Here is a 23950-nt window from a genome sequence, read left to right on the forward strand (position 1 = left end):
GCCAGTAGCTTACCAGAACTTTCCCCCGCCTCAAAGTACTTTTGTTTTATAAAAAATCTGTGATTGTCCGCCGTCTGCAATATATGTTGCCTCAGCCCCGCCTGAGCAGCTATAAGGGAGTCCTCACTTGCCCTGTCGGGTGCATTTACAAATCTTTCCTCCGCCTCCACTACTAGAGGAATTTATATGTTATATGGCCAAACGTATTGGGACACCTCCACATTACACCTACAGGAGCTTCTATCACATCCCAATCTAAATCCATAGGCATTTGGGAACATTTTCTACGAGATTTTGGAGTGTGTCTGTGGGAATCTTTGCCCATTCATCCAGAAGAGCATTTTTGATGTTAGGGAGTCTCATCCCCATCACGGCCTGCTATTGGCTGTCGTTAACCCCCAGCCCCCCAATACCATACCTCCAGCCGCTGGATGTTTTCGGAGATACATCGGCGGCTGGGCGGGCAGCAGAAGCGACGTGGGTGCCGGAGAGCGAGGCAAGTACAATCTGTGTTAGGGGCCCAGGCATTTGGGGGGAGCATTTTTTGGGTTGGATAACCACTTTAAGACTTCCCTTCACTGGAACGAAGGGACAAAGGCCAACCCCTGAAAACACCCCCACAGCATTATCCCTCTGCAACCAAAGTTTACAGTTGGCACAATGCAGTCAGGCAGGTAACGTTCTCCTGACATTCACCAAACCCAGACTTGTCCCTCAGACTGCCAGATAGAGAAGTGGGATACATCACACCACAGAACATGTTTTCACTGCTCTAGAGTCCTGTGGGGCTATGCTTTAGCCCCTTTTCAGATGAGCGAGTTCCACGCATCGAGCTCGCAGTGCGAATATGCGGCAGCTCCCGTCCTGACCTCCCAGCACTGACTCGATCGCATAGCATTATATTGATTTATGATGCTTTGTAACCCTAAGAGTACAGCATTATGTCAGTGTTATCCAATACATTCCAGAACTGTAAGGGTTACATAGCATCATAAATCAATATAATCCTATGTGAGCCCGACAGTTCTGGGAGGTCAGGACAGGAGCTGCCTCATACACGGCGAGTCCAATGCGTGGAACTCGCTCGTCTGAAAGGGGCCTTACACCTCTCTATCCGACCTCTGGCATTATGCTTGGTAATGCAAGACTTGCATGCTGCTACTCAAGCTCCCATGCCATCAAGCTCCCGTGTGGCATGCCATGTGGCCGAGGAGGTTTGAACGCTGCAGTTATGCACTGTGCTCCTTAGCACTCGGAAAACCCGCTCTGTAACATGGTCTCCGTTTTGTATCAGAGTTGCTGCGGTTCCTTCCACTGTACAAAAATACAACACAGGTCATGGTGGAATATCTAGGAGCGAAGATATTTAATGAACTGACTTGTTGCAGCAGTGACCTCATATTACAGGACCACGCTGGAAAGCTGTTCTTTCACAAATGTCTCTAAAAGGTAACTGGAGCTGGATTTTATACACCTGTGGCAATGGGACTGAATGAATCGTCTGAATTCAATGATTAGGATGCGTGTTCCGATACGTTTGTCCATATAGTGTATGTAATATACATTATTTAAATAGCCAGAAGTGAGTGTCAAAAACAGTAAAGGTTATAAATAAAATACAATTGCTTCTAATGTCATATGCAAGACACAAAATTCCTGGACTGTGATGATTTGTGACAAGATGACGCATTCACGTAGACGTGTTCTCCTTGACTCATATTGGGGTAAACATGACACCCGCACAGAGTATTGCGTGCAGCAATCATCAGGCACAATCATCAGGAAGGGCTGTTTAACGTCAATGTCGGCACACAGTACAACAGAGGGAGCTCACCATAGTTTCCAGACCATTTTGCCTTGACTTGGGAAGATCCTTGACCCCTTCGCTGGGTTCAGATTCCTGCAATGAGAGAATGTGGCTATTGGACCAGTTGCTAAAAATGATATTCAGGCAGAAGACTGGATAGCTTTCTTTGCGTTCTGATACACTTATTACTCTGCTTAAAGGTGCTGTCAGAGCCAAAATAAAAAAATATATATGGCAGGGAAGGGGTTAAAACAATAAAACAAGTTTCAACCCCCTTCACTCCAGCACCGTCACTCCGGACCTCTAGGATGGGCTTTATTAACATGTCTGCAGTGGTCACCTGCCTGCATATCGCGTGTGACTTCTGCAGCCAATCACTGGCCCCAGGGGTCTCTTGCTGTACACGGGTGAGGAGAGTAATTGGCTGCAGAGGTCACATGTGGTATATGAGCATGTCATCGCTGCAAATGACGTCATGACTGCAGTGGCAGAAGGGATCAGAATGGCGGCGTTGGGGCAGATGGGGTTCAAACCGGTAAGTATAACTTGTTTTATCATTTTAACCCCTTCCCTGCCATTTAACTATGTTAGTATATTACTATCATGTTAGTGAAAATTTCATACATCTGAACCTATAGATCCTCTCCACGGACCTAACTTATTCTTACAGAAGTCAGCTTTATGGATTCACAAACGTGCCTAGAATTCAACCTATTTGTTCAGATCCAAACACTATTCCAGGCAATTATGCCATCAAAGTTCAAGGAAGGCTCCAGGAACATATGAGCAGGGTTCGACAGGTCCTGGTGTTACAGGTACTAGGACCTAGGACATGCCTCCTTTAGTATGACCGTAAGGATTCCAGGAATATATAAAAAGAGGAGAACTTCTCGCTGCTCTGCACTCCCTGCTTGACACAGAGGAAATGGACAGTGATCAGGTGAACGACCATCTCCACCCGTTTCCTGTGTATTGAGCAGGAGCAGGAAGTGGAGGGCAGCAGAGACTGGAGCAGCCTCGGGGGACTGGTGAGATAAGTAATGCATAACATAACCCTGACAACTTTACAGTAAAAAAAGAACCTTTCATACAATACAGTAGTCACAAATTATCCAGAAACTAGAGTGGCGAGTATACCCCTTTCCTAAATATCTTGTTTCTTAGTGTTCAATGCAATATTTTTCCAAAAATTCTAAAGTAAGGGTGACCAAAGTATGCAGCATTTTCAGCAACACTGGTCACAGGATTTGCCACTACTGGGCGAGAAGGGCCAAGCAAATGAAGCAATGAATGAGGAGTGACCCTATCTATGTGAGGTACAGGGCTGGTTCTACTGTCCTCGACTATATGATGTCTGATTTTCATTTTTATCTTAATCATGAGAACACCCTTAAAGGTAGATAGTGCCAGTACACCTTAAAGAGGTTGTCCCATCTCAACATTTATGGCAAATCGCTAGGATATGCCATAAATATAAGCTAGGTGTTAGTCCCACCTCTGGCACCAGATCCTGTCTCCAGAACGGGGCCACCAACGTAAAGGAGAGCACACCACTCATGTGCAGCATACACACCATTCACTGCTATGGGACTTCCAAAAAATAGGTGAGCCCACATGCTTGGCTATTTTCAGAAGATCCATAGCAGTGAATGGAGAACAAGCCATGCAAGCACGGTTCACAACTATGGTCAGAAATAGCGAGCCGTCACTTGGTCATTTTCCGAACTCCCATAGCAGTGAATGGAGGGTGACTGAGCATGCGCAGTTGCTCTCTGTTCTGGAGATAAGAGCAGGCCCCAGAGGTCTGACCCGCATCTATCTGACATTTGCGGCATACCTCTACTTTAAAGAGGTTGTCTCATGAAGACAACCCCTTGCCCATATGCCCTGTTATATAGACATCATACAGCTTGGGTGCCGGCTGTATCAGTCAAAATGGACACACGCTATGCAAGCTAAATGGTTGATCCATTACATGGACTGCCATTTGTCTGGCCACCACGTAATGCAACACTCTCTGGCCAAAAGTGACATCCTCTGCGGATCACAGTTACAGAAGACAGCTCCCATTCAAAAAGGGGTTTGCCTTCAAAAACAACCCCTTCAAGTGTTTATAAATAGGTATTTAAATCATCTCACGTATACAACGATCATAGAGTGTGGTTCACGAACAATAGGGCTGGCTCCCAGAAGTGAATTCATACAAGAAGACGACGTTAAGCACAAACCTAAAATCTTGAACGCTTACGCATTTCGAGAGTGGATGCACTCTAGTCACATGATATGACCAAGAGTGCATTCGCACTGAAATTACACAAGCGATTTGGATTTTATCCTTTTTGTATTTAGATTTCCAGTATGAACTCCTCCTAGTGACAAGGATTAGTTCCAGAAAGAATAAGAATCACTTGTGTTTGTCTTGAGATGGGCCAAGAAACTTGATTTCCCTACTAGACATACATATTCACAATTTTTAGTCCAGAAGAAAAAGGTCTGCAAAAGAACGTATCCAAGTGCTTACCATATACCTGATTATACTGGCAAACATTAAATTCTTACACTGGCCTAATAACTGTATTCTTCACTCGTTCACACGAACGTATTTTGTGTTCCGTATACAGGCCGTTTTCTGCGTTCCGTATACGGAACCATTCATTTCAATGGGTCCGCAAAAGATGCGGACAGTACTCTGTGTTCCGTGGCCCCGTAAAAATTATGAGTCCTGTCCTATTCTTGTCAGTTTTGTGGACAAGAATAGGCATTTCTATAATAGACCACCTGTTCCGTTCCGCAAATTGCGGAAGGCACACGGGCGCCATCCGTGTTTTGCGGGCCGCATAAAACGGCACGGTCGTGTGAACGAGCCCTCACTCAGTACAGCAGCCATACACTAGCTATTGCATATACAATTACTCAGAAAAGCTTTTCTTACATCTCGGGCATCATGATCCAGGATACCCAGCTCTCCAGCTAAGGAGGCAGCAGAGTTTTCGTCCTTAGCATCGATCTTAAAGGATTTGGGTACGGGAGACATACTGTGCACCACCTGTATAGCTGACTCTCCAGGCTGCTCATTCTGTGCTTTGGCCAAACTGGTCTCTTGGACTTCTGGTGATAACTGACCCGTGGAATGAGAAGAGGGACACATAATCGGACTCCCCTTTAATTCCTTCTAAAAAGAGTATTAATGGGAATATCAATGAGCAATGGGAGCAAATGGCCAAGGAAGGGGGGGGGGGGTCAGCAATACCAAAGAACTAATACTAGGAGCAATCCACACTAAAAAGGCAAACATGCATCATCAATCAGGACGGGGAAAATCCACGAACAGAGAATAACAAATACAGAAAAAGTGCAAAGCTGCATTACACAAGAAGCTGTGCAAAGTCGCAGCCAATTCTCCATCTAAAGCCGCATTCACACTATCGTGGGACAGCAGCGACTGTCTGCACTCCACATTGTGGTGTGGACCCGATGACTTCAATGGATCCGTAATCTGCAAGATGTGGCCGAAGAGATGGCTACCGTGTGTTTCCAGGTCTGTGACACCATGCCGCAAAAGACATGTCAATGAGTCCGCACCGCGATGCGGGGTGCACACGGCCGGTCATGACCTGAACAAATAAAAAGTCTGTGGATGGTGTGGATTAGAGTTCAACATGCCCAACCTCTCCACAGGAAAGCAGTCCTGCAACTGATCATTGATGGTTAGAGATGCTGGACCCACCAGCTGATCAACGCATTCACTTCTATTAAGGAAAGGCTGTCTTCGTGAAATAACCTCTTTTAAAGGGGCTGTGCATTCCTTTATTATTGGTAACCTAGCCTCAGAATAGGCCATGAATATCCGATCGGCGGAGGTCTGTCACACTGCATCCCCTCTTACAAGCTGCTTAAGAGTAGCTATGGAGTGGAAGTCAGAGCATTGGAACTAAAGAGCTTGGTCCAATGTGCAGTAGACGGAACATTCACTTTAACGGGAGCAGCGCCGCAGTAACCAACTCCGTCCACTACACAATGGATGGATCAGTTTAGTTCAATGCCGAAGCAACTCTGAAATAGATGATGGGAGGGGATGCCGGGTGTTGGGTGCCTGCCGATCAGATATTGATGGCCTATCCTGAAAAAGGCCATCAATCATAAAGAAGTGGGCAAACCCTTTAAATATGACTCACCAGGCACCAGAGGGCGGCGGGCCGGCAAGTCTCAGCGCAGCTGTCCTCAGTTGGCCGACGCATGTGCAATATGAAAAGCTGTTCCTCTGCAGAGCAGTGCGCAGGTGCGGCCAACTGCGCTGAGACTTGCCAGCCCGCCGTCCTCTGGTGCCGCTCGGGACTTCCGCCGGCTGAAAGCAGAGGAGGAGGCAATAGGAAAGAAGGGCGGGCCAGAGGGCTGAAAGAAGTGGGGTTTTCTGGGCACATCGCCGAGGGGCCTGGGCCCTTGCAGAAGCTCATTTGCATACGTTTAAAAAGTGTCTTTTTGATTATCTCGACCAAGGACCATTGTAATGAGGGTCAAAGAGTCTATAACCTGATCTAAGCGGTCTAAAAGGCTCAGATTAGGTGACAGACTCCCTTTAAGTTGTCTTAAAAAGTTAATTAAAACATTTTGATGTCTGAAGTTATGGCAACCTGAAAAAATCTGCACAGCTACAAAGTGCATTAAGTGTTGAGATCTATCCCCTTCTTACACATCGTGTTCCTTGGAGTTTAATTCAAAATTATTCCCAATCCTACAGTAAGGGCGACCAAAGTACGCAACATATTCGGCAACACTGGTCCCAGGATTTGCCACAACTGAGTAAGCTCAGAGCAATGAATGGGGAATGCTCCCAATCCATGCGAGGGAATGGGCTGGTTCTAGATTTGTTAGAAAGAGATCATCATGTACTATAAGCACATGTGTGGTATCCTCTCCTCTCACTGCTATGGGACTTCTGAAAATAGCTGAGCAAGCTCGCTCGGCTATGAATGGAGGATGGCTGCGCATGCTTGGCTGCTCTCCATTCACTTTGGCAGTCCGCTCTGGAGATGGGAGTTGGTCCCAGAGGTCGAACCTGCATCTAGCTGACATTTGTGGTATATGCTTCTGACGTGCCATAAATTCTGAGATAGGAAAACCCCTTTAAAGAGGTTATAGATAACCTCTTGTCCATATGGACAGTCATATTGCTCGGGACCCCGCTGTATGAGCCAAGATGGAGACATATCTGTAACCTAACTTGTCAATGCATTACATTGACTGCTGTTCGTTTGGCAGCCACGCAATGCAACGTTGTCCGGCCAAAAGTGGCATCCCCTGCTGATAGCAGTTGATAGCCAGGGGGTTAAAGAAGACAGCTCCCATTCAAAAAGGGTTGTCTTCAAGAAATCCTCCTTCAAGTTAGAAGCAGTAGTTCCAGAAAGAATAGGGATCACTTGTGTTTCTCTTGAGATGTTGAGAAATTTAATTTCCCCATTACACATTCATATCCAGAATTTTTGGTCCGGGACAAAAAATGTCTTCAAACAAACTTAACCAAGTACTTACCATGTATCTTCTAACACTGGTGTACCAATTGTGTTTTTCACTCTTATTGAATACGACCCTTACTAATCAGATCCAACAGTACAGCAACCATGCACTAGCTACTGCAGATACAATCGCTCATAAAAGCAGGGGTGAGGCGCTTTCCTTACATCCTGGGCGTCGTGATCCAGGATATGATCCCCGATGCTGGAACCCAGCTCTCCGGCTAAGGAGGCAGCAGAGTTTTCTTCCTTAGCATGACTCTTAAAGGATTTGGCTACAGGAGACTTTTCAGCTGGAGACATACTGTGCACCACCTGTATATCTGACTCTCCAGGCTGTTCATTCTGTGCTTTATCCAAACTGGTGTCTTGGACGTCTGGTGATAACTGACCCGTGGAATGGGAAGAAGGATGCATGCCAGGACTCCCCTTTAATTCCTTCTAAAAAGAGTATTAGTGGGAATATGAATGCACAATGGTGGCAAATGATCAAGAAAGGGGTCGGAAATGCCACAGAACTAATTCTAGGAGCAAACTACTCTAATACAATGACAAACATGCATCAACGATCAGGACTGGGAAAATCCACCAAAGGAGAAAGAGACAAAGAGACATACAGTGCAATTGCAAGGTCATGTCCAGTTCTCTATCCAAGGGAAATCTTTGGGTTATGCCCTGAACAAAGTCTGTGGATGTTGTTGGTTAGAGGTCGACATGCCCAACTTTTCCACAGTAAAGCAGTCCTGCAACTGATCGCTGACTGTTAGAGATGCTGAACCCACCAGCTGATACCACATTTGCTTCTATTTAGGAAGAGGTTATCTTTCGGGAAAACAGCAACACAGCTCTGTCCTTTGTGCAGTAGATGGAGTGAATGGTCAACATTGTCTTCAATGAGAGAAGCTCTGCAGTAATCAACTCCATCCACTACACAAAAAAAGGACAAGTCATCAATAGTAAGGGCTCTTTTTAGATGAGCGTGTCCTGTGCGGGAATCCTGCTCCACGTGCATGTGATTCCTCGTTATGGACACCGCTGGTTTCTCAGGAGCGCACGGCATTATACTGATTTATACTGATTGTGGAAACCAGAATGTTTGCTAATTTATTTAAAAGGAAGAACTAAAACATTGCCTTGACATAAGTATTCAGACCCTTTAGGATGCTGCCCCACATTCAGCTTTTTTGATCGACACCTGATTTTTGCTTCAAAAAGTGTATAAAAAACCTGAATATGTGGCAGCACCCTTACTCAATACTTAGCTGAAGCCCTTTTGGTAGTGATCAGAGCCTCCAGTCTTCTTGGGTATGAGCCACAAGCTTTGGACACCTGGATTTATGGATTTTTCTGCCATTCTTCTCTGCAGATCCTCTCAAGCTAAGTCAGGTTGGATGGGGACCATCAGTGGACAGACATTTTCAGGTCTCTCCAGAGATGTTCTATTCTCTCCAGAGATGTTCTATTGGGTTCAAGTCAGGGTTCTGGCTGGGCCACTCACAGTGTTGTTCTTAGACCACTCCTGTGTTGTCTTGGCTGTATGGTTAGGGTCATTGTCTTGTTGCAAAGTCAACCTTTGGCCCATGCTGGGGTCCAGAGCGCTCTGGATCAGGCTTTCATTAAGAATATCGCTGTGCTTTCTTCAATACAGCGTTCCCTTAACTCTAACCAGTTTTCCTGCCCCAGCCACTGAAAAACCACCCCACAGCATGATGCTGCCGCCACGTTTCACTGTAAGGATGGTTTTGGGCAGGTAACGAGCAGTGGCTTGTTTCCATCAGACATGTCGCTTAGAATTAAAGGGCTTCTGTCACCCCACTAGGGGGCGGATGTCTGCAGCAGCTACCAGCAAGTAGCCGCCCTACTTGCTGGTAGAGACCGAATTTACATATTATAAAACTTCGTTTTTTGCAGAAACTGCTGGATCAAAGTAAGTAACACAATTATATTGTCATATATCGCAATATAACTAATTTCACTAGCCCAAAAAAAATATATCACTTTAGTGGGGTGACAGAAGCCCTTTAAGGCTAAAAGTTCAATTTGGTTTCATCAGACCAGAGAATCCTGTTTCCCAGAGTCTGAGAGTCCGTTGGGTGTTTTTTTGCACACTTTCATGTGCGTTTTACTAAGGAGATACTTTTTTTTTTCTGGCCACTCTTCCATAAAGCCCAGATTGGAGGAATGCAGCAGTGATGGTTGACCTTCTGGAAGTTTCTCCCATCTACACACAGAGTGACCACCGAGTTCTTGATCACCTCTCTCACCAAGGCCCTTCTCTCCTGATTTATTTAGTTTGGTGGGGCAGCCAGCTCAAGGAAGAGTCCTAGTTGTAGACTTATGGAGGCTCAGGCCACTGTGCTCTTCAGAGTTTTCAGTTCAGCAGAATTTTTTGGGACCCTCTACAGGCAGTTCAATCCTAGTCATAGCTTGGTTTTTGATTTGATATGCATTGTCAGCTGTGAGACCTTATATAGACAGGCATATGTTTTTTCCACTCATGTACTATCTACTGATTATACCACAGGTGGTCTCCAATCAAGGTGTAGAAAAAACTCAAACATGATCAAGAGAAATGGGAAACCCCAGAGCAAAATTTTAGGTGTCATAGGAAATGGTCTGAATACGAGTGTTTAGTGAAGCGAGCTTCGGATGCTTCATCCGAAGTCGCTTCAAAACTTCGGAATAATCCGAAGCTTGTTTCGCTCAACACTACTGAATACCTATGTTATTGTGAAACTTTAGTTAGTTTTTCCCTTTATTAAATTTGCAAAAATGTCCAAAATTCTGTTTTCACTTTCTCATTAAGAGGGACTGAGTGCACAAGGCTGCACCATAACAAAATGTGAAAAAAAAGTGAAAGGGCCTGAAGAATACTGAATGCATTCTATCATAGGTAATACGGTTGAAAAAAGACATAAGTCCATCAAGTTTAACCAAGGGACAGGTGGGGACGCGAATCCCAGAAACACAATCATGTTAGGCATCATTCTTGTGATGTAACTTCACTCAATAGATGAACATGAATCCACTATTGTGACATCACTGTGTACGTTATCCCTATACTGTGAAATGACTGTAAGCATCATTCTACTATTGTGACATCACTGTGTGCATTGTCCCCGTACTATGATATCACTGTGAACATTATCCCACTATTTTGCACATTATTACACTACTGTAACATCATTTGAGCATTATCCCCGCATTATCTCTGCGCACTAGGGAGATCAAAATAACCATTAAACTTTCCATATTCTGAATTTGCAGCTAAAGGTGGTCACGGAGAAGAGGGCCCCCATTCTAACTTTTGCTATGGGTTACTTGTTACATTTTCGAAAAAAAAGGAATACAGTATATATACACACAGAAAAAAAATCTGTGGCCTCAAGTCCTGAAAAGGGAATTTATTCATGTATTGAATATAAGTGTTATTTTTCACATTTCTGTGAAATAAAACATGAAATCTTCAGGCCGATGGAAATCTCAAACAACCTGTAATAGATTTCATGTATACGCGTTCAGTAATATTTGACACATCGCTTCTCCTTATTACGGTATGTCTCGTGAGAACCAATAAAGATTTTGTTATATAGAGACAGATCCTAACTGCAACTATAATAGTCAATGTCATGCTGAATGATTTTTTCCCATTCATGTTTATAGTCCAGTGGTGGGAAGCCTATGGCCCTCTTTGTGGGCCCCCGCACCCTGGAAAAAGTTCAGGGTGCGGGTGCCCAGACTTCTCCTGCCATTCATCAGCGCAGGGCGCACTATGAACGGCACAGGCAGCGCACTGAATGTAGGCAGGCTATTGTAGATAAATTATAAAGTACATGGAAGATACACTATACTGGTATTCAGGTTATATTGCTGTGTCGGCGCATTGCGATAAATAAGTGGGTTTTGGGTTGCAGTTTGGGCACTCGGCCTCTAAACGGTCCTCCACCACTGTATATTGTCTATCCCAACTGATAAAAACACTGCATCTCCTAATTGCAATCAACACCAGCAATAATACATGTACTAGGAAGGTAAGAAAGGATGGGAGGGCTACAGTTGAGCGAGGAGGGATCACACACATGCAGAGTGTCTATGACATCACTGCTGCATGATGTCATATGCCCAGGGCACCTCTTTTTCGTTCTCCTCTTCATCGTCAGATTTTTCAAGGTTCTGTAACTCTGGCTCAGAGCCCTCGTCTGTCGCAGTGGCTGCAACGGATTCATCTCTCCGCTCACTCTCCTGGATGACACATAGAAAAGGAACTACCGCTTCTAAACAAGCCTTGAGCACTGATTTCACCCACGCTGTATAGTGTCCAAGCATGGAGCTTTAACCTCCTAAGGGTCAATTCACACGTCTGTAAAATGGGTCTGCATCCGTTCCGCATTTTTGCGGAACAGGTGCGGACCCATTCATTTTCAATGGGGCCGGAATGTGCTGTCCGCATCCACATTTGCGGATCCGCACTTCCGTTCCACAAAAAAAAAAAAAAAAGAACATGTCCTATTCTTGTCCGCAATTGCGGACAAGAAAAGGCATTTTCTATGAAAGTGGCTGCGATGTGCGGTCCGCAAAATGCAGAATGCACATTGCCTGTGCCAGTGTTTTGCGGATCCGCAAAACACATACGGACGTGTGAATGGACCCTAACAGTCATGTTAAAATTGAAAAACCCTCCAGAAAATGGCACTTTTTATTGTAGATCTTTAATATGTGTCTGAAGTAAATATAGCTGGCGCACAACTCAGGGGTCACAACTGCATTTTTAATCCCTTAGTGACATGACTCATTTTAGCCTTAAAGGGGTTATCAGATATCTAAAAGATCCCGGGACACTTGTATGGATTATATTTACCTGCTACCCGACACCTGCGTTGCTCTGGATCCCTACACAGCCGCCGCTGCATCTCCCCGTCTCTCGGATCAAAACATTCGGTGACGGGGGAAACAGCCAATAGCAGGCTGCTACGCTGATGAGCCCCCCTTGAGGCTGCTCCCCCCTGTCGCCGCAGGTAATTATAATCCATACAAGGGGCCCGGGCATTGGGGGATATTTTAGATATCGGAGCATGCACATATAGCAGTCAGCCCATCTCTCTGGGGATGAATGATCTTTACTACAGTCATTCTTCCCCATGCAAATTCATTTTTTTGTTGCACATTCCTGTAAATTTGCGGCCGACAAATGATTTATGTATCACATAAATAATGAATCACGCAAGTGTTCTGCTTGTTTTTCAGGTGATCGGTGGTATATTTACATGGTCATATCTTGCCTGATATTATGCCCATATAAAAGGGGTTATCCAGGAATAATTAACTATTAATTGAAGGCCGGAAGCCTGAAATCTTCCTACTTACCTGCTCCCTGCGGCTCCGGGCCCGAGGGCTGACTCCGCTATATTCCGGTCCCCACTTTGTTTTCTTCCAGACAGGCATGGACATGATCTCATGTGCTGCTTCAGCAGTGACATGTTCCCAAGCTCCATGTCACTGCCGGGTCACATGCCGCTAAGAGAATCATTGCTGCTGAAGCCAGTCATTGGCTTCAGCGTTTCAGGTGACTGTGTCCATACTCCGGCTGGAAGTAAACAAGCTGGAGACGTAGGCAGAGGAGCCAGAGTGCTGGGCCAGAGCCATAGGTAGTCATAGGGAGCAACTAGTCAATAGTCAATTATTCTTGGAAAACTCTTTTAAACACAGTTTTGCCTGAACTCTGCTTGGAAAAGGACTTAGCAGTTCTGCCTGGGCAGCAGGTTGAGTGGGACAGCTGCTTTAACTGCTCATATCTCAGGATTGGCAGCAGCTATATGGGCCTGGTCTGAAAACTGTCATTCCAAGCTTTAAAACAAGATCAGAATCGCAACATTATCCCCATTACATTGGGAGATACAGCTGTTCTGTTAGAAGTGGGGACAGGAGTGAAAGCAATGAAATCTGCATTTCAGCTGCATTCACTGCACTCCTGATTTCTAACAGCTATATCTGCCAGTGTAGTGGAGATAATGCTGTGATTCTAGTCTTGTTTGAAAGCTTGGAATGCCAGTTTTCAGACTAGGCCCATACTGTATATCTGCTACCAAGCACAAAATGATATATACATTTGGCATTATGTTTGCACTGATCCACAGAATAAAGTTTATCATGTTACTCACAGAGACCACCGAAAATAAATTCCACCAAATAATGTTAAAATTGATGTTTTTTTTATCTTTCGCCCAAAAATTTATTAAAAATGATTTAATACACTGCATGTACCCGCAAAACGGCTTCTAAAAAAAACTACAACTCATCCTGCAAAATCAAGAAAAACTTTAAGAAGAAAAAATTAAAAAGTTATGACTGCTGAAACCCAATGCTAAATGTTAAAGAAGCCAGCAATGATTGGGAACCAAAGGTTGGTTTCCAATCATTGCCCTGTGTAAATTTTATTACACCTTACCTCATATTCAAAGCCAACTCCCAGAGATCCGATATCCATATTCAAGTTCTTGAGCAGACGAGCAGATCCTCTCGGACTCTGAAAGAAGTCAGTACAAGTCATTAATGGGATCATTCCAGATTTCCAAAGAAATGGACATAACTTTAGGTTTTGTCTGAAACTAATGTCAATGTCAACAGTACTGGAAATCTTAAATGTCTTGTTCCTACCTGATCTTCACTCTCCTGCTCCCCATCCTCATCTTCCTCTTCCAGACCTGGCAAACTGAGGCTTACTCTCTCCTCTGGCTTCTTTATTGCAGAGCTCTTGATATACGTGGCGGTTTTTTGTGGCTGTGCAGCAGTGACCTGATCAAAAGACGAATGAATAGATGGACTTAATTTCACACTGCGTTTTGTCTGGTTTCCATACTTTAGAGTATTTATAGGTCACCAATCAACCGCCAGAGGCCAATATGGTGTCCTTTTTTAAAACTGTAAATCAACCTTAGCTTAAATAACTCTGGGTGCATTCTAGGGCTGCAGCTAACGACTATTTGAATAATCGATTAGTTGCCGATTAATTTCTACGATTAATCGGGAAAAACGACAAAATTACAAAACAGAGAGGTTTATATGATCTTACTTGAAAAATTATGTTCAAAGGCCATATTAAAACAAATTGTGGACGGCACTATTATGGGGGATCTGTGGACGGCACTATTATGGGGGATCTGTGGACGGCACTATTATGGGGGATCTGTGGACGGCACTATTATGGGGGATCTGTGGACGGCACTATTATGGGGGATCTGTGGACGGCACTATTATGGGGGATCTGTGGACGGCACTATTATGGGGGATCTGTGGACGGCACTATTATGGGGGATCTGTGGACGGCACTATTATGGGGGATCTGTGGACGGCACTATTATGGGGGATCTGTGGACGGCACTATTATGGGGGATCTGTGGACGGCACTATTATGGGGGATCTGTGGACGGCACTATTATGGGGGATCTGTGGACGGCGCAGTTATGGAGAGGGGGATCTGTGGACGGCGCAGTTATGGAGAGGGGGATCTGTGGACGGCGTAGTTATGGAGAGGGGGATCTGTGGATGGCGTAGTTATGGAGAGGGGGATCTGTGGACGGCGTAGTTATGGAGAGGGGGATCTGTGGACGGCGCAGTTATGGAGAGGGGGATCTGTGGGTGGCGCAGTTATGGAGAGGGGGATCTGTGGACGGCGCAGTTATGGAGAGGGGGATCTGTGGACGGCGTAGTTATGGAGAGGGGGATCTGTGGATGGCGTAGTTATGGAGAGGGGGATCTGTGGACGGCGTAGTTATGGAGAGGGGGATCTGTGGACGGCGTAGTTATGGAGAGGGGGATCTGTGGGTGGCGCAGTTATGGAGAGGGGGATCTGTGGGTGGCGCAGTTATGGAGAGGGGGATCTGTGGGTGGCGCAGTTATGGAGAGGGGTATATGTGGGTGGCGCTGTTATGGAGAGGGGGATATGTGCAATGTTATGGGCATAACAGTGCACAGATCCCTTTCCACATAACAGTGCACAGATTCCCCTTCCCATAGCAGTGCCATACACAGACCCCCCTCCCCATAGCAGTGCCATAGACAGATCCTCCCCCCTCCCCATAGCAGTGCTATACACAGACCCCCCCTCCCCATAGCAGTGCCATAGACAGATCCTCCCCCCTCCCCATAACAGCCCCGGCCCCGATGCTTATAAGTCGGACTAATCACTGCATCTTTATTTTACCTTTTTACAATGACGCTCCTGTAACAGCCAGGCAGAGCGGACGGCGGCGTAACGTCACTCACTCACGTGACGCACCTGCTCCGCCCACTTCATGAATGAAGGAGGCGGAGCAGGCGTGTCACGTGAGTGAGTGACGTTACGCCGCCGTCCGCTCTGCCTGGCTGTTACAGGAGCGTCATTGTAAAAAGGTAAAATAAAGATGCAGCGACCGCCCGCCCGCCCGCATAGCAACGAATCAGCGATTATTCGATAACTGGATTCGTCGACAACGAATCCAGTTATCGAATATAATCGATTACATCGATTAATCGTTGCAGCCCTAGTGCATTCGCATGGCAGTATTACGGCACACAGAACCCTACAGCTTTCTACTATGGACATTTGCATGTTGTCTCAATGCTGGTGTTGGAAGATGCCACAATCTTTTTCTCATGCAGGACTCCAGACTAAAAAAAAATATCAAGGAGCCATTGGCTCCTAACCTGAAAAATTTAGGAGCCAAAATTAAAAAAAATGTAATACATATAATTACGGTATAATAAAAAAAAAAAAAAAAAAAAAACACGTCTTACCTAGGGTTGTCACGATACCAAAATTTTGACTCTATTTCGATACCATAAAAAAGTATTGCGATACACGATACCACGTAAAAAAAAATAAAAAACACCAAAAAAGCTGAGTGCATTCCACATTTTATGGAACGTCTGGACCATAATAGAACAGTCCAATCCTAATTTTTGTCGGGAAAAGGTGACAAAAAAATAGCAAATTGCACGTTTTGTGTTTTTTTGTTACGTTGTTCACCGCATAGGAGATATTTTTAAATATTTTAATAGTTCACACTTTTTTGGGTGTGGCGATATGTACGGTAATATTCGTTTATTGTGTATATATTTTATATGTAAAATTGGGAAAAGGGGGTGATTTATACTTAATATTTTGGTGTGTGTCTTAAAAAAAGGCAAATGGAAGTACAACGTGGGCCCACAGAAAGATGAGAAAGAAGTACAAAATGTATTTAGAGGTGCAGGCTACTTAAAGGGGTTATCCAAGACTATAAAAATGTCCCCCATATGCCGGACCCCTCAAAATGAATATACTTACCCCACTCCCCGCACCGCCGCTGCAGCTTCTCCCAGTGCGCGGATGAAAACATCCGGTGTTGTGTAAAGTGTGAAAAAAAGTTGGCTGTTTTTGCTCAAAATTCTGTTTAAGTGAAAAACTGCATATACAGTCTTTGAAAAATTCCCCTATATGAGCAAAGTATTACTGGTCAACAAGTCAACCGGCATCCGGTAGGTTCCCAAAATATGTGAATACAGCTGTGTGACTTACTCCAGACGTTCCTCCCAGCAGACCGTCGAATCCTCCAGAGCTTCCCGCGCTGCTGCTCAGAGACCCCCGCACTCCACCACTGCCTCCAGCAGACTCACCCATTGCACGTAAAGGAGCCAAACTGCCAAGTGGTCCCTGCACTGGTCCAAGAGGGGATCCCAGAGACTATTGAGAAAAAGCACAAGTGTAAAAGATACCGTACACAGATAAAAACTGTAAAACTGTTCTCAACATAAGAATTCACAGATATGACATTCTGTAAACAATCAAGTGACGGATGGTAGGTTTTTGGCGGGAGGCTTCTTGTCTCGGTGATGGGGTCCTGGGAGAATGTCACTCCCGTACTCCATGCCAGGTACTGTCTTCCTGAAGAGTAGCCCAGGAGGGGCATAGAGAGAGATCTGTGTCGGTCTGAGGAAGACCAACTTGTGTGAGGCTAAAACCACTACTGTGCAGAGTGAACTGAACCTACAAACTGGATGAGAATCCCTGAACTTTGAGTCTTTCTGTATTAATCCTGATGATAAAGAGGTTGTGCAGTGATTTATACTGATGACCTATCCTCAGGATAGGTCATCAATATCTGATCGAAGGGGGCAACGCTCCAATGCATGCGCCGCTTCCTGCTCTAAAGATAAGTACTCTCTCCTTTCACTTGAATGGAGTGAGTACTTGTAATAACACTACGCCGCCGCTCCACAGGAGACAACGCGTAATGTAAAGACCAGGATGCGCCGCCGAGCAGGGTTGTGTCACTTCAGCAAATAGCATTTATTATGTAGAGAAGGTTAATACCAAGCACTTACTAATGTACTGTGATTGTCCATATTGCCCCCCCTTGCTGGCTGGCTTCATTTTTCCATCACATTATACACGGCTCATTTCCATGGTTACGACCACCCTGCAATCCATCAGTGGTGGTCGTGCTTGCACACTAAAAGAAAATGCACTGGTCTATATGCGCTCCCATAGTCCCGGTCACCAGAGAGGCTGCCATTTTTTTTTTCTTTAGTGTGCAAGCACAACCACCACTGATGGATTGCAAGGTGGTCATAACCATAGAGACGAGCAGTATATAATGTGATAGAAAAATTAATTCAGTTCAATTAATGTAACTATATATTATTTAAGTATTATATGGCACAGCAGTATTATTTGGATGCTGTAGAATGCTATTTTGTGGGTACTGTACTCCAGTATTTGGGTCATTTTGGCAGGTGATAGCACTATTAATTTGACACTTTATTCTTATATTATATTGCATATTGAGGCACTATTATTTTGTCACTATGTGCATTACGGAACTGCGTCATCTAATGTCTTACCTTAATTTTGGTATGGGATTTGTATGCTAAGATATTAGACGTGGCCTGTAAAACGGCAGTCTGAACCTAGTAATAAAACCTACCTCAAGGGAGTTGTCTCATCTGGACATTTCCGGCACCTCCTCAGGCAGTGCCCTAAATGTCCAATCGGTCAAGAACGGGACCCTGTCAAAGGCAGCCATGAATGGCAAGCCAGCCGTGCATGCAGGCTCTCTCCATTTGCTGCCATGGGACTTCCAAAAAAATAGCTAAATAAGTGCACACGGCTACTTTTGGAAATCCCATGGCAATGAACTGAGAGAGCCGCACATGCGCCACCTGCTCGGCATTCACACCAGTTCACAGGGTCCCGAGGTCTCAGTTCCAGACAAATGAATGGATGCTGTGGTCAGGCGTGCTCTCTGAAGCTCCATTCAATCTCTACGGGACTGACACAGATAGTCAAGTGCTGTACTTCGCTGTCACCAACAGTCCCATTGACTTTAAATGGAGCGGCAAAGTGCATTCGTGACCACCATTCTACCCAAACCATTTCAGGATGGGGGCAACGGTCTCCCATTCTAGTGATCGTAAGGGTTCCCAGCGATCATAGGCTGATCACCTATCCTGTGAATAGATGATAAATGCATTTCTTGGGATAAACTCTTTAATAAGATATTTTACATAATGCTAATATCCAACTAAAAAGGTATTCCGTTACCTGTTGATATTAGGGTCCCCGTAAGTACTTAGGTTCCTGGGTAGCAGTCCAGCCCCACTTGACTATGTTAAATCCACAAACACCGTAGGGGTTTCCAACCTATGGTTCTCAAGCATGCTGAGAGTTATAGTTTTTCAGTTCTCAAACAGCTGGGGTCCAAAGGCAGGAAACTATTGCTATAATAGGTTTAGTAATGAACAGAACTATCATATATAAGTACATTCTACACATACGCTAAGTGCCCTATTACACGTAAAACCTGTTGCATGACCTGGCTGGCATTTTGACGTGATCTTTGTACTATATTTCTTTCCTTACCTCTAAGCTATGTTGCATTTTTACCAGAATATTGTTTTCCAGTGCTATTTCTAGGCTGATTGTTTGGCTATCAACCTGGGCTCCAACCCAGGATGTTGTCAGCCTCTGTACTTCAGGCTTATGTAATTTATGGCTGCCTGGATATCTTCTGCTCCCTTGCTCTTCCTCAGGATTCATCTTCTCCTCTAATAAACAATTTTCTTTACTCACACAGGACAAAATTAATAAGGATAAGGGTCTAGATTTCAAATCCAGGACATCCGACTGGTCATCAATGGGAGGAACTCCAGCATTATTATTTGATAGATCTTGTTTCACTCCTGGAAAACTAGAGCTGGCAAGCTTCTGAGATGTGCAAGAACCGCACTCCAGTTTTTGTTGTAGGGACCTTCTATTTGGGTAGAATCTAATACTTTGATATGACAGAGAGTAATCTGCTTTTGAAGGGGACAAATCACTTAATTCATCCAAGGTGTCTACACAAGTTGGAGATAGGACATCTTTAGCGAGAAAAATTTCAATAGGAAGAGCCATGCCTTCATAGGATGGTTCTTCTAGTCTACTCCTCTCTGCATTCTCCGAGCAATGATTGCTCATTTTTTCATAGATCTTTTCTATAGGCGCATAAGGTTGTTTCTGCCCTGGTTTTCGGATTGTCCTTTTTCCCTCAGAGCATCTTTCCAAGACTATTCCACTATTCTGGTACTTTTGTTCTAGAAGACCGTTCTTTATGGGGCCTGGAGAGATCTGAGCTGTATTTAGTCCCTCCACGGATAAAATCAACTGATTGATTTGCTGGTTAGTAATTTGACCTGGTACTTCTCCCTCACTGAGGTCACTAGTTTGTGCTTTCACATTTCTAAAAGGGTATTTTACAAATATTGACCCGTCCGTGGCACTGGATACTTCTATCGCAGTAGGCGGTATGGGATTTTTGTGTTGCACCCCAGTATATCGAGGTGGATTGCACACTTGGTCTTTCCACTCATGGTCAACCACAGAATAGCCGCCTGTTCTCCACAAAAATCTATCTGCCATTTTTAAGACATGTTTTGTCTGCTCTATCTCCAGCGGCTGCAGTCGGCGGGGCACTCTGGCTCTCCCTGTACAATATATATCAGCTTGTACTGCCACCATGCTCTTGACAGGAGCTGTCTCTCGATAGTCATCTTCACTAGGACTCTGTCTACCTGAAGCTTGAGATTGTAAGGTAAAGAAAATATATGGGAGCTGATGATTTTCCTCTGATTGTAGAGCCTGAACATACAATAGGGAAATAAGATTAATATATAACTACTGAAGAGAATTAATCATTGTAAATCAATATACATTCTCCTCCCAACAAATATACTCTTCTACAGATTGTGGATGAATCAGATCTCAACATCCCTCATGATGATAATATCTTACTATGTAAACAGGAAATGATAACTTATACTCAAAGATGCTTCTCAAATGGTTTTCTTAAAGGAAATCTGTCACTTGGATTATTTGGATCATCACTATTAAACTAAATTGCCTTGTGGCACTTACTACCTTCTTTCCAGATGTGATTTTCTTATCTTGCTGCTCGGTTTCTATCTTGACAAAATCCAGTAAGGTGCCCACAGGGGAGTTACTTTTGTTCCAAGGTGCCCAGGAATGCCCCCATAGAGTGCCCAAGCACGCCTCTTCTCGGCAAACAAACCATGATATACGATGAAAATAAATAAGAGGTGTACACCTCCTGGTCTACACCTCCCATTCTACACCTCCCGATCTACAGAAGTGGTGTACACCTCCCCGGTCTACACCTCCCGATCTACAGAAGCGGTCTACACCTCCCGATCTACAGAAGCGGTCTACACCTCCCGGTCTACACCTCCAGATCTATAGACCGGGCCAGGCAGTGTAAACATCACCACGCCTGTCCCAATCAAAGTGCAGACGGGCAAGCAGTTGAAGAGAGAGCTGAGCCTCTAGGAGTAATGCCCCCATTGCTCCTAGAGGCTCATTTTCATATACAGTCATGTGAAAAAATTAGGACACCCTTTGAAAGCATGTGGTTTTTTGTAACATTTTTAATAAAAGGTTATTTCATCTCCGTTTCAACAATACAGAGAGATTAAAGTAATCCAACTAAACAAAGAAAACTGAAGAAAAGTCTTTTCAAGATCTTCTGTAAATGTCATTCTACAAAAATGCCTATTCTAACTGAGGAAAAAGATAGGACACCCTCACATGTATTCCCTCTTAAATTGGCTCAGATCTCACACAGGTATATCACACCAGGTGCACATAATTAGTAGATCGTTACTCTGCATGTTGAATGAGGCTTGCCCTATTTAAACCTCAGACATTTAGTTTGGTGTGCTCCTGACTGTTGAAGTGAGAGTGAGCACCATGGTGAGAGCAAAAGAGCTGTCAGAGGACTTCAGAAAAAAGATTGTAGCAGCCTATGAGTCTGGGAAGGGATTTAAAAAGATCTCAAAAGATATTGAAATCAGCCATTCCACTGTCCGGAAGATAGTCTACAAGTGGAGGGCTTTCAAAACAACTGCCAACATGCCCAGGACTGGTCGCCCCAGCAAGTTCACCCCAAGAGCAGACCGCAAGATGCTAAAAGAGGTCTCCAAAAACCCTAAAGTGTCATCTCGAGAACTACAGTAGGCTCTGGCTACTGTTGATGTAGAAGTACATGCCTCTACAATCAGAAAGAGACTGTACAAGTTTAACTTGCATGGGAGGTGTGCAAGGAGGAAACCTTTGCTTTCCAAGAGAAACATCGAGGCCAGACTGACATTTGCCAGAGATAAAGTTGACAAAGACCAGGACTTCTGGAATAATGTTCTTTGGACAGATGAGTCCAAAATTGAATTATTTGGACACAACAGCAGAGGACATGTTTGGCGTAAACCAAACACAGCATTCCAAGAAAAGAACCTCATACCAACTGTGAAGCATGGAGGTGGAAGTGTCATGGTTTGGGGCTGCTTTGCTGCAGCAGGACCTGGTCAGCTCACCATCATAGAATCCACGATGAATTCTACTGTGTATCAGAAGGTGCTTGAAGAACATGTGAGACCATCAGTTAGAAAATTAAAGCTGAAGCGGAACTGGACCATGCAACATGACAATGACCCAAAACATACTAGTAAATCAACCAAAGATTGGCTGAAAAAGAAGAAATGGAGAGTCCTGGAATGGCCAAGTCAAAGTCCAGATTTGAATCCCATTGAGATGCTGTGGGGTGACTTGAAAAGGGCTGTACGTGCAAGAAACCCCTCAAACATCTCACAGCTGAAAAAGTTCTGCATTGAGGAGTGGGGTAAAATTTCCTCAGACCGATGTCGAAGACTGGTAGATGGCTACAAGAACCGTCTCACTGCAGTTATTTCAGCCAAAGGAGGTAACACTCGCTATTAGGGGCAAGGGTGTCCTATCTTTTTCCTCAGTTAGAATAGGCATTTTTGTAGAATGACATTTACAGAAGATCTTGAAAAGACTTTTCTTCAGTTTTCTTTGTTTAGTTGGATTACTTTAATCTCTCTGTATTGTTGAAACGGAGATGAAATAACCTTTTATTAAAAATGTTACAAAAAACCACATGCTTTCAAAGGGTGTCCTAATTTTTTCACATGACTGTATTAAAAACTTAGGCATTCATTTATGACCAAATATACACCACTTTTGGTGTACATTTGGCGCAGATTTAGTCACAAAGGTGATTTGTGGCAAAATCTGCCACTTCTTCCCCTTCCACGGCATGTAAGCTAGTTTGGCAAAGAAAATCATCTAAATATACACCAGCAAGGGAGCTGGAGTAGATTTAAGACTGTTGTACACCAGCGGTGGATGCGCTTAAGTTAGATAGAGGCCTCAAGCGCCAGCGCAGGGTTATTAGTAAATGACCCCATTAATTTCTCTCATCATTGCGGACACATCTGAACACGGGACCAACACAGTTGACTTCAGCTGCCAAGTGCACATTTAACAGGTCAGCCTATTCTGCTGACAGATGCCCTTTAACACTTGGTCTACATAAGAATCATTTACCTCCTGGCCTATATCAGAGACCAATTTACTCTTCTACAGATTCTGGAATAATCAGATCTCAGCATCCCTCATGATAATAATATCTTACTATGTAAACAGGAAATGATAAATAACACTCAAAGATGTCCCTTTCACATGGTTTTCTTGAAAGGGGCTCTTAAGAATTTGCAAGATTTCAGGCTAACAAACAATGATTTACAATGGCAATAAATAAGAGGTCCATACCTCCTGGTATATATAACATTTACCTCCTGGTCAATCTAAGAATCATTGACCTCCTAGTCTATATATAAGAGATCTTTACCTCCTGGTCTATATATAAGAGATCTTTACCTCCTGGTCTATATATAAGAGATCTTTACCTCCTGGTCTATATATAAGAGATCTTTACCTCCTGGTCTATATAAGAAATCTTTACATTCTGGTCTATATAAAAGAGCTCATTTACCTCCTGGTCTATAGAAGAGCTCATTTAGCTTCTGGTCTACAGAAGATCTCTTTGTCTCCCGTTATATCTTAGGTACTGGCTCAGAGATGTGACCTTTGCTATGTTCACACCAGCACCATAATGAACTAATTACTTTACCAGATCCGTTTTCAAATGGATCCAAATGAATTCTGACCTATAATGGTTCTGCCAAGTTTACATCAAAGTTTCAGCATTTTTGATGGGGTGCAGCAGTGTGTGCCATTCTATCTGGCAATGAATGTGAAGCCTTG

General features: G+C 44.2%; 1 protein-coding gene across 6 annotated transcripts in view; it reads right to left on the bottom strand.

The window, feature by feature from the left end:
• CEP164 (centrosomal protein 164) overlaps nt 1–23950 on the bottom strand; it is a 101288-nt gene that overhangs the window by 62581 nt on the left and 14757 nt on the right. For 2 of the 6 annotated variants that reach the window (XM_044282243.1, XM_044282242.1), the window contains exons 5-11: nt 16853–17017; nt 13972–14109; nt 13763–13840; nt 11449–11559; nt 7486–7758; nt 4740–4979; nt 1835–1900 (exon numbers count right to left, since the gene is read on the bottom strand). In XM_044282243.1, coding sequence (XP_044138178.1) covers nt 1835–1900; nt 4740–4979; nt 7486–7758; nt 11449–11559; nt 13763–13840; nt 13972–14109; nt 16853–17017 — 1071 coding nt within the window. The remainder of the gene's footprint in view (nt 1–1834; nt 1901–4739; nt 4980–7485; nt 7759–11448; nt 11560–13762; nt 13841–13971; nt 14110–16852; nt 17018–23950) is intronic. The other 4 variants (XM_044282244.1, XM_044282245.1, XM_044282246.1 and 1 more) reach the window with 4 other exon arrangements.

The sequence above is a fragment of the Bufo gargarizans genome, chromosome 2 (assembly GCF_014858855.1).
Source record: "Bufo gargarizans isolate SCDJY-AF-19 chromosome 2, ASM1485885v1, whole genome shotgun sequence".
Lineage (NCBI taxonomy): Eukaryota > Metazoa > Chordata > Amphibia > Anura > Bufonidae > Bufo > Bufo gargarizans.